The sequence below is a fragment of the Mastomys coucha genome, unplaced genomic scaffold (assembly GCF_008632895.1).
Source record: "Mastomys coucha isolate ucsf_1 unplaced genomic scaffold, UCSF_Mcou_1 pScaffold14, whole genome shotgun sequence".
Classification (NCBI taxonomy): Eukaryota; Metazoa; Chordata; class Mammalia; order Rodentia; family Muridae; genus Mastomys; species Mastomys coucha.
The window spans coordinates 104321880-104333240 of NW_022196896.1; the positions used below are offsets into that span (position 1 = coordinate 104321880).

Here is an 11361-nt window from a genome sequence, read left to right on the forward strand (position 1 = left end):
ACAAACAAACAAACAAACAAACAACAACAACAAAACCAAATGGGATCCACACTTCATTTGGAAACTACTGGTTTCTATGAACAGCCTTCCCCAACTCCTACCACCACTGAATTAACATTTAAAAAGAAAGGTTTCAAGAAAGAAAACAAGAGGAACAATGAGGATCCGTACTGACCCATCGGATGGATACCTCAAATACCATCAATAAGTAGGAGAGAATTTCAAAAGAGCCTACTGTTAACAGTGTGGGGAAATCAAGCTTATTTGATCACTCACCACTTCAGAGTGGAGGGAAAAGGAAACATCCAGAGAAAGTATTAAAACATCATCTGATAATATCGAAGAGGTTATAAGCCTCATCGTCTTAAAATTCAGACAATTTCATAGTTTTCCAGGCATAAGGGTCTGACTAGGAACTGATTCTAAAGGTGTTAAACTTGCCATGCACCATAGTATTCAGTTTAGAGACAGCAACCACCAGTAGAGAGAATATGGTTTCAAATAGCAGGATAAGTGAGGGATATAAATAAGCCTATCATATAATGGAAACTGGTTAAGAAATTAAAACCACATTCCAAAAGCAAAGCTATTTCCTGTTTCTAAGGACTTGAGACAGTTCCTGGTCACAACTCTAACTGTATCACTTGAGAGACTGAGAGAGGAGGATTGCCACAAGTTTAGAGCCAGCCTAGACTTCAGAATAAGGTTCTGTCTCCAAAAGAACAGCAACAAAAACCGACAAAGACAGAGGTGAGTAATATTTAAAAGTACATCTTTAGGAAAAAAATCTTAAAAGTGTATTTGTACGACATCAGTACTGTGTTATTATGAGCAGGTACACTTGCCCCATTTTGTTATCATTTTGGCCTCTAATACTCAAAAAAGGGGAGGCTCTCACAAAGCACTCGTTATGACCGTTACAGAACCTGATAATTACAAGGTGAGGCAGATTCATTTCCACTTACTACATCTGTGTAGGAAATGATAATCTGGTTAATATTTACCTCCCTTTCCCCAATGGTTTAGTTTTAGAACTGAGGAAGAGAGAAGTGTATCGTGAATGCTAAGTCCATAGAAGAGATTCTATTCAGAGCCCAAATCAATGTTACCTATCAAATGCTACCCCTGCACACCACCTGGTTTCCTTTCCCAAAAGCATTTAAGCATGTCCAATAAACCGTTTTACTAACGTCATGGTTTGTTATTTTTCTCATGTATGTGTCATGTGCATAGCTCTATTCTCAAACACTGCCTGCCACACTTCTGGAGCCTAGTCAACACTAAATAAAGCCAGTGGTGCCGGGCTTGGTGGCACACGCTTGTTACCCCGGCACTCGAAAAAACTGAGGCAGGAAAACTGACGGTTTGAAACAGTCTGCATAGTTGAGACCCACATCCTTCTAAAACGTCTCCCCTTCGCTGTCAATCTGGTTCTACAGCCTACACTCCTGATCTAACCCAGGGTATGTTTCCTAATCTGTGTCCCGATGCTAAGTCGGTGCTAAGCACGCAGTAGGAGCTCGGTCTCTGAATGAATGACACGGAGAGCCCGACACGCGCTGATGATGCAACGGAGCCACCGCAGAGCTGGTTCCGACAATCTACTTCTGCCCAGCCAAGTCTCCTCGCCCATCAGCGCGCCCCTGCGGACTCAGGCCGTGCCGGGCCAAACTCCGCGCGGCGGCATAAACGCCGCCAGCACGCCCGTCTTTTGCAGGGCGAGCCCGGCTCGTCCAGGCACCGAGCCCAAGCCACGGGGCGGACACTCACTGTAAGTCCGGCCCAGGGCTTGGAACAGCAGGTCTCGCTTCACGCTGACAGTCGGCATGGCGAGTCGTGAACACTGCGCCTGCGCCACGTGCGGGGCCTCCGCAACCCTAGAGCGAAGGACCCGTCGCTCCTCCCTTGGGCTGTCTCACGTAATGCCTGTCTAGACTCAACAATTCTCACACACCCGTTTTCCACCTGAATATAGAAGAATGCAACTCTCTGGGTTACTTAATATAGTGCTGTTTTGCCGATAACCAAAAAGTTTGGAAAACAGAGTCAATCAGGTGGAGTGATCTTTATTTCGACAGGCAAGAATGAGAACAGACCGCAGAGGCCCGGATTCTCCCAAAGCCCTAAGGAAGAGACCAGGTTGGGTAGGCGGAGCGCTAGAGGGGTGGGAAGGACTTCCAGGTAGAGAAGGCAGCTTCGGGGTATTTGAAAAGCTAGGTAACCGGGTGCAAGACTTCCTGGAAAGGAGAATGTGCAAATACTAATGGCAAGGTCTGTTAACAGGCCACACTTTTTTTTTTTACTTTTTTTTGAGACAGGTTTCTCTGTAGCCTTGACTGTCCTGGAACTCGCTCTATAGACTAGACTGGCATTGAACTTCAAGAACTCTGAGATCCACTTGCTTCTACCTCCCTAGTGCTGGAACTAAAGGCATGCGCCACCACTGCCCGGCTTTTACTTACTCCTTTAACCTTCTTGAAACTCTACCGATTTTATACCCGAGCCTTGTTTGAACGCAACAGAAACCTTATGGGTCGGCGTTGTTAGAGACCGCAGAACTTTTCTATCAAATGCTGTACTCAGCCTAAAATGCGCATGAGCAGATTTCCTCCTTAGAACAACTCTGAGGGACAGTAGGTCAAATAATGTCCCACTGAGATGTCAGGACTTAATCCCTTGTAGCGTGCAAATGCTACTTTATGTGGTATTGGAGTCTGTATGGAATAAACTAAGGGTTTTGAGATAATACTTAGCCTAAGTTATTAGGGTGGACCTTAAATGCAATTGCATGTAGCCTCGGTAAGTGGGAGGCAGTGGTTCGAGTAAGGTCACTTCAAAAAATAAAAATTCAGCCGGGCGGTGGTGGTGCACGCCTTTAATCCCAGCACTTGGGAGGCAGAGGCAGGCGGATTTCTGAGTTCGAGGCCAGCCTGGTCTACAGAGTGAGTTCCAGGACAGCCAGGACTACACAGAGAAACCCTGTCTCGAAAACAAAAAACAAATAAAATAAAATAAAAATAATAAAAATAAATAAAAATATAAAAAAATAAAATAAAAATTAAGTCAGTAGTTTTAGGAAACTGGAAGAGATAAGGAGAGAAATCTCTCCTAGCCTATTCGGCAGCCTTCAAACCACTTGGATTTGGGCCAGTGAAATTGCTTTTGGGTTTCTTGCCTCCAGAACTTGAATATAACAAAATTCTGTTTCATCTCATTTATTATTCTTCATGGTTTGAAGTAAAGGCTCAAAGCTGTAGCTGAAGCAGGCAGGAACTTATCCTGTAGCTCTGGCTGGCCAGAAATTTTCAGAGCTCCTGCTTCAAGGTGTCCTGAGAGACGAGAATAGGAGTCACCTCACCAGACTCGAGTTTCTGTTTGAAATCAAAAGTTTGTGGTAGTTTCTTTCAGCCACCATGAAAAAAAAAAAAAAATCAAAGCAGAGAGATAACAAAATAGCCATGGACTATGGGACTCACCTAACCTGTAAGGCAGAGCAGAAACATTGTTTCCTCAAGAGAAATGAAACAAGGACCACCACTGCCCTTCACCACTGCCCTTCACTTGAGGAAGCAGAACTTTGGCCATATTTAGGCCATCTTGACTCTTCGCAAGTTTTTCACTGCACTAATGTCCACTTATGGTGAGTCCTATGTATAGCTTTCTGCCCCTAAATTGCAATAAGTATGCACTTACTGCAGAGTTTTCCATGGCCATAGCCTCACTTTTCTTATCTGCAAAATAGAGATGATTATACATGCTGTAGAAAAATTACTGTAAGAGTTAGAAATGATTCTTTTAACTAACACAGTTCTTACCTAACTGGTCCTGGAAATAGAGCAGGTTTCATCATTTTTATCTTATCAATATTCCTGCTTGCAACATCAGTGACATACTGTTTTCTGTCATCTCTCCCAAACAATGTGTCATGATTTTCCTCATTACAAACAACTATTGTGTGCCTTTTTTTTTTCTTGTGACCAAAAGGCTCTTAGAAGATTCTATAGGAACAAGCCAAAGTAAGACATCGATACTCATCACAAATGGCACCAGCCAATTAACAGAAAAAATATTTGGGGGAAAAATAGTACATCCCAAATACAAATAGGTGACATTGTTTTGTCTAAGTTTGAAGCCAATCTGAAACCTTAATTGTTATGGTAACAGGAAATGGATATTGCACTAACCTAAAGATTATAATTTCAAGCATACATAAATGGTGGAACTATAACATAAAATAACTACCCATAGCAACAAATGCAAACCAGTTAATGTGGTGGAAGAAATGCTCCTGGAAAGGGGAGTATTAGTGTTCCCCCAGAGAAAAACAGAGCAGACAGATAGGCAGAATCGACAGATAGTCAAGTAGTAGCCTTGCAAATGAGGACACCATGAAGTTATACAATCTGTTGTCTACAGACTGGACACCCAGAAAAGTGAGTACTCGGGCTTGAAGGTCTGAAAGTGTGGGACCTCTCTGAGGATCTCAGGACCAGGAACACTGATGGCAGGAAAAGATCAATGTCTTAGCTTAGTCAAGCAAAGAATGCTTTCACACTCCCTCCACAGTATTGCTCCACCCAAGCCATTGAACGATTCTCACTCAGAAAGAGCATCTGCCTTACTTAGTCCACCAACTCAAATGCTCATCTCTGAGAAACATACAACTAACAGTATTTGGCTACTTATTAAGGGATCTTTTAACTCAGGCATTTGACCATAAAATTAACTCTCATAATTCATAAGAGGTTTTAAAATGCTGCTTTGTTTCCCCTGATATGTCACCATAGGTGTTTTAAGAAATTATAGATGGATGTGGGAAACAAAGTAAATAATGCTGCTTGGAGAGTAGAAGAGAAATAGTTCTTGATATTTGTTTCCCCATAGAAATTTACAAAGTTTCAGCCCAATTTAAGTTATTTTTTTCTATTGATTCTGGAGCTTAGGTTGTAGTTTTAAAAGTCTTCCTCCACACATTTCTTTTAAAATCATGTTTTCCTCTTTGAGTATATCAGTAGAATTCTTTTCCATTTAAATCTTAGATCTTTTTTGAAATTTGTTTTGGTTTTCAGAGTTAATGAACAAGCCAGTTTTATTTTATTTTCAAACAGCAATGCCAATACCATTTATTAAAAAGCTTCTTTTCCCCATCCAGTTTGTAATATCACATATTAAATTTCCACATATATTTGGATCCACTGCCAAAGTGTCTGTTTCAATGCCAGTACCAAGCTATTTTAATAATTATGGTGTCATTTTCCAAATCCCTCCTGGAAACCAGTTCCAAAGGCCAAAGAACCACATTGTCAAGTTTAGTTACAGCAATGACCCTACTTCTCCAGTTACTTTTCCCATTGCTGTGACCAAAAACACCCGACGGAAATAATTCAAGGGAAAAAAAAATATTTTTGGCATCCTTTCAAAAGGTTCATTCAGTCTGTCACGGTGGGCAAAGCAAGGAGAGGCGGTTCAGCTCACATCGTGGAGGGCCAGGCAGCAGGAGGGAAATGTGGGTGCTCTTTCAGCGGTCTCCCTCCATGGTTTCATTCCATCCAGATCTCTAACCCATAGGATGGTGCCAGCTACACACAAGACAGATGTTTTCCTCTCTGGACTCGGCCTTTACAAACATAGTCGGCTGTGTACTCCTCAACTCTTAGGTGTTCTAAATCCAGTCAAGTTGGCATGATCGTAACTTTCATAAGCATGTTTTCTCTTTCATCATGAAATTCCATTCTTGGAATTATTCTAAAGAACAAACTGGTATCATTTCTTTGTGATATAGAAAAAAATTGAAACAGCTGAAACATCTAACAACATGGCTTGATTAAAGTGTTTCAGTACAACCTAATATGAACACTAAAAACCATGTAGAGGGCCAGGGATTCAGCTTAGTGGTAGAGTATTTACCCAGCGTGCATCACATCTTTGGTTTGATGTCCAACATCCCAAAGTAAAATATAAGTCAAAATAATGTTGACTGTTGTGGTGGTTCGCGTTAATTGTCAACCTGACAGAATCTCCAGCCACCTGGGAGATAGGTCCCTGAGCATGCCTATGAAGGATTATTTTGATCATGATGTGGAAAGATGCATCATAATTATGGTTGGGACTCTTGCCTCAGCAAGGGATTCTGGACTTCATCCCTGTCTAGGGATGTGGTATGAGAAGCTGCTTCAAGCTCTTGCTGCCTTGACTTCCCTCTTTGAGCACTGTACCTTGAGCAGTAAACTAAAATATGCTCCTCTTCCCTTAAGTTGCTTTGTTAGAGTATTTTATCATAACAGCAGGGAAAATGCACACATTATGTATGCATATAATGTTGGGAGAGAGGGAGTCACTCTGTTGTAGCCCTGGCTATCCTGAAATTCTATATAAACCAGGCTGGCCTGGAGCTCACAGAGATCCATCTGCCTCTGGCTCCCAAGTACTAGGATCACAAACATATGCCACCACAGCCCATGTATGCTGTGGAAATTTTAACATGAGAAGACTTTTCAACAAATAATATGAAAATGAAGTTATTATATATGCTTAAAATGATTAATTTTGCTAAATTGAGTGTCTAAATTGTATAAATATGAATGTGAATATAAATATGAATAAAAACAACAATGTATGATATACATCTAAGTGTTATAGCTATCCCTAGGTGGTGCATCTATTTTCTTAATTAAATATTTTATACCTTACAAAGCTATAATTAATAGTCATTGCTTTTATTATAAGGAAGAGTCTCATTTTGAAACACAATATTGGTCAGGCTGGAGAGATGGCTTAGCGGTTAAGAGCACTGATTGCTCTTCCAGAGGTTCTGAGTTCAATTCCCAGCAACCACATGGTGGCTCACAACCATCTGTAATGGACATCCTATGCTCTCTTCTGGTGTGTCTGAAGACAGCGACAGTGTACCCACACACATGAAATAAATAAAAAATCAAAGAAGATGAAGGAGAAGGAGAAGGGTAAGAAGAAGGAGAGGGAGAGGGAAAGGGAGAGGGAGAAGGAGAGGGAGAGGGAGAGGGAGAAGGAGAAGGAGAACAAGAAAAGAAGGAAGCCGGGCAGTGGTGGCACATGCCTTTAATCCCAGCACTTGGGAGGCAGAGGCAGGCAGATCTATGAGTTCAAGGCCAACCTAATCTATAGAGTGAGTTCCAGGACAGACAGGACTACATAGAGAAACCCTGTCTTGGAAAAACAAAACAAAACAGAAAAGAAAAAAGAAAAAGAAAGAAACAATATTTCTCATTTCTTCTTTCTCATGTCTACCACCAGTAGACAGTCTAGCTCTCTCACTGCACATAGGGTCGGGACTGATTGCTTCTGCCTGTCAGAACTTCAGTATGTACAGAGAACATTGCTAAGAAAACTACCTTACAGCCAGGTGGTGGTGGCGCACACCTTTAACCCCAGCACTTGGGATGCAGAGGCAGGTGGATTTCTGAGTTCAAGGCCAGCTTGGTCTACAGAGTGAGTTCCAGGACAGCCAGGGCTATACAGAGAAGCCCTGTCTTTAAAAAAGAAAAAGAGAGAGAGAGAGAGAGAGAGAGAGAGAGAGAGAGAGAGAGAGAGAGAGAGAGAGAAAACTACCTTACCTTCCTGAAGTGCTTGTGGCTAAGGCAGTAGCTGAGAGAGTGATACTCCAGGTATGAAGTTCTTTCTGGGTGGGCCCTAGAATGCAGTATGGTTTAAACTAGCGCAGAAGGTTAAGATGACACACTGATGTTGTGTATGTTTTCACGTGTAGGTTGTCCACTGTCAGCTTCCATTTCCTCCTACATAAAAAGGACACAGCACTTCCTCTGATGACAGCCAGAGTAAAGCTTGAATAAACTGCAAAGTACTATTTGGATATTAGATAGTTACACTAAAGCTAACAGTCTTGCGTGATCCAAGGCTATAAATCCTCTCTAACGTTAAGTCAACTTGAACTTGATCTACTTATCTACTGCCTTTCAGAAGTGAGATGTCATAGGCAGAGTATATAATTTCCTCTACTTGTCTAGTTTGCACTCCTTCTGTGTCCTCACTACCGATAATCAAAATCACATGCCTTTTCTGATTTCTAGGGATGTAGCACTTTCCCAGCAAGTGTGAGCCCCCTCAGTCCATCCTAAGTACAATAAACAAAAACATTACCTTAACCCCAGCTACTCAGGAGGCTGAGACAAGGCTGTGATTTCAGTGGGAGCCCTGACTCTAGAATAAACCCAAAACTAGCTCTCCGTGGGAGATGATGACTGAAAACATAGAAGGCAAATGGGTAGAGCCTCTGTAAGGGGCTGAACACCCTGGTTATTTGTAAGACACCCTTTACTTTTTCAACAGGAAGATGTACAGAGCTTACAGTGTTCCACGCTGCAAAGTTACAGTTGAGAGTCAAGAAAGAAGTAGATTATCTATAATCCCAGCGCTCATGCTGGGCTGCTCACAACCAACTGCCATTTCTCCAGGGGATATGGCACAAGCTTCTTGCAGAGATATGCACAGCACACATAAACACATACATAAAAATTAATCTTGTATGAAAGGTTGATACTTCACCCATTTAAGTATCCATTGAGAACAGTTGAAAGAAATTCTGGGATTTTTATAAATGGCAAGATTAAAACTTGGTATTTTGAAAAACTCACAGCAATAAAGCATTGTTTCAGCTGCCTGTCATTCTAGCAAAGTACCAATAAAGCATTGTTTCAGTTGCCTGTCATTCTAGCAAAGTAGCTGTGGTGTTTAAACAGGAATGGCCCCTTGGGCTCTTGTTTGGCCAGTTTGGTGGAACTATTTAGGGAGGATTCAAAAGTGTGGACTTGGAGGAGGTGCGTCATCCTGGTGGGTTTTTAATATGAAATCACTGTGTGGCTATCCCTCCGGTGGAGAGAGACTAGCAAAAAGGTGGGAAAATCTTTACTGATTTTAAAGAAAGTTAGGACAGCTGTGGGCGCGAGGTGTGCAAACCAGAAAAGCCTGGCCATTGAGAGCAGCAGTGGGGAGGTTTGTGAGCTAGAAGAGCCAGCAGGTGAGTGTAAGGGCTTTCATGTCACAGGTGTGTGCTAATAGGAAACTAGATACCCCATTTGCTGGAGAAAAAGGGAGATAAGGGACTTTGATGGCTCTTCCTGGAAGACAGAAACTCATTTCACGGGTTCCTAAAAAAATGCTGACTGTAAACTCCATCTGTCTGTCTGTCTGTCTGTCTGTCTGTCTGTCTGTCTGTAAGCACTCCTTCTGTTTACCCTGTCAGAGTTCAGCCTGAGCTGAGCCCAGTATGTCATTTAGGACATTGTCAATGCTATTGCCATTTTTGGGGGTTGGCCTTTGGAGCCTAACACTTTCTATCTTATCTGAGACAGGGTCTCTTTAGTTTTTGTACCTCCATCCCCTTGCCCTCTGTGAATGGCAGTCTCTCAAGCCCACTGACTACCAGGCATCTCCTGACTCCTCCACCACCTCCTCTCTCTCTGGAGTACACACTTGCATGCTATTCTGTCCGGTGTTAGCTGAGACCTGAGTATTCTGGCTCAGGCCCTCACACTCATGTGCCCAGTGTTTTACCCAAGGAGCCATCTCCCCAGGCCTATCTACTTATAACTTAAAAATAGGCACATCCTAAGTTGAGGCAAAAAGTTATGTTTCCATCTCCTTGCTCCTAGCAGTCAACTATGGTAAAACACAAAGACGAAAAGCATGGAAGGAAGTCAACATTACTATCTAGTCTACACTTTAGTAATCTATGGGGCAATTTGAACTGTGACCTTCTTATTGTTTAGTTAAGAATTGTTTAATTGTTATGTGTTTTCTTTTTTTATTAGTTATTTTATTTATTTACATTTCAAATGGTATCTCCCTTCCCGGTTTCCCCTCAGCAATTTTGTTATGAATTTTCATTGGTATTTGTATTGCAATGTAAAAATATCCCATTACGTTTTATGTTTGTGTATGGATTTGAGGTGGGGTCGGAAGTCAAAAGACAGTTCACAGAAGTCACTTCATTTCTTCCATCAGGTGTGGTGCAGGTGTCAAACGTAGGTCTTGTGTACTGGTGGCAAGTGCCTGTATCCGCTGAGAGCTCTCAGCCACCCCTATTGTCATTAGTTTCTTTTCATTATGTAGCCCTGGCTGGCACTGGTCTCCCAGAGTTCCACCTGCTTCTTATCCTGGGTGTTAAGATAAAGGGACCATGCTCAGGGTCCCACTGTTGTATTTTAAACCTTCTATGTAGACATGTGGTTTATTTCATTCCACTAATAGCAAATATCTTCCTATGCACCTCCTCAATGGTAAAATGTCTTTCCAAATGTTTTACTCATCTTTAAAGCTTATTATTTTAATGTTGAACTATAATCGGTTTTATACATTCTTGATTAAATTGTTTATCAGGTATTCGTCTCAGAAATATTTTACCAGTCTACTTTACGGCAGAAATTTTATAGTTAAATTTTTATGTGTGTATCTAGAATCTACTGCAGATTTATTTTTATGAATGGTATAAGAATAAACGTTTAGGGAAAATGCTGTATCAGTGGGTGTTTAGTTGCTGGCCATGTCAAACACAGGCACACTGTCTTCCACAATTCCTTTTTGCTAACCACTTGCTCAAATATTTGTTGATGGAATGAATAACCCCATTCTAAACTGACCAGTTTGGCATTGTGTTCTTCATTCTATAATATTCTCTTCCTTATTTGAGCAGAAGTCTTACTACGGTAGCTACTTGCCGAAGTGTTAAAGACAAACGTTATTTCCCCAAAGTAGAAACCTGGTTCTGTCAATTCACTTGACTTTCAGAGCCGGTTTCTTCACTGATAAAAGGAATAATACCTGCCCTGCAAAGATCCCAGTGGGGATGAAGTCAAACCTGGCTTGGAAAGCTTGTAGCAGTATATGCAGAGGTGTAAACAGCCAGTGATGCTTGGATGTTAAAGTTTGAAGTGCAACCCTCCTTTAATCTGTATCTCTCCAAATATCAAGCCACCCACAAAATGGGATCAATACTCAAAAATAAGCACATGAAACAGTGGTTCTTGCTGGATGCAGAGGAGCTGAAACCGTCAATGTTCATTTTACTAAAAATACAGTCTCCTGAAAAGATGTGGGTTAGGCGGGAGTCAGATTCTATGCTGGCTTCTGCCACAGCTGCTTTGCTTCACTTTGTTTTATAAACTGCAAGGTTTCAAGGGTTAAACAATATTTCGGTGAGAGAAAAAGTCTGAAGCCAGTGTTTTACACCATACTGCTTTTCCTCATTCATTCTAGCCCTTAAGAACAGGAATTACAAGCCGGGCAGTGGTAGCACGCGCCTTTAATCCTAGCACTTGGGAGGAAGAGGCAGGTGGATTTCTGAGTTCAAGGCCAGCCTGGTCTACA

The 11361-nt window shown here is 41.8% G+C and overlaps 1 protein-coding gene across 2 annotated transcripts in view; it reads right to left on the reverse strand.

Annotated features, from left to right (window-relative positions):
- Window positions 1-1883, reverse strand: part of Farsb (phenylalanyl-tRNA synthetase subunit beta) — a 64905-nt gene extending 63022 nt beyond the window's left edge. Inside the window, exon 1 of one of the 2 annotated variants that reach the window (XM_031368122.1) lies at window positions 1771-1883. Coding sequence is in view for 1 of the 2 variants with exons in the window: in XM_031368121.1 (XP_031223981.1) it covers window positions 1771-1828 (58 nt within the window). In the remaining variant the exon portion in view is untranslated. The remainder of the gene's footprint in view (window positions 1-1770) is intronic. The other variant, XM_031368121.1, reaches the window with a different exon arrangement.
- Window positions 1884-11361: the final 9478 nt, after the last annotated feature.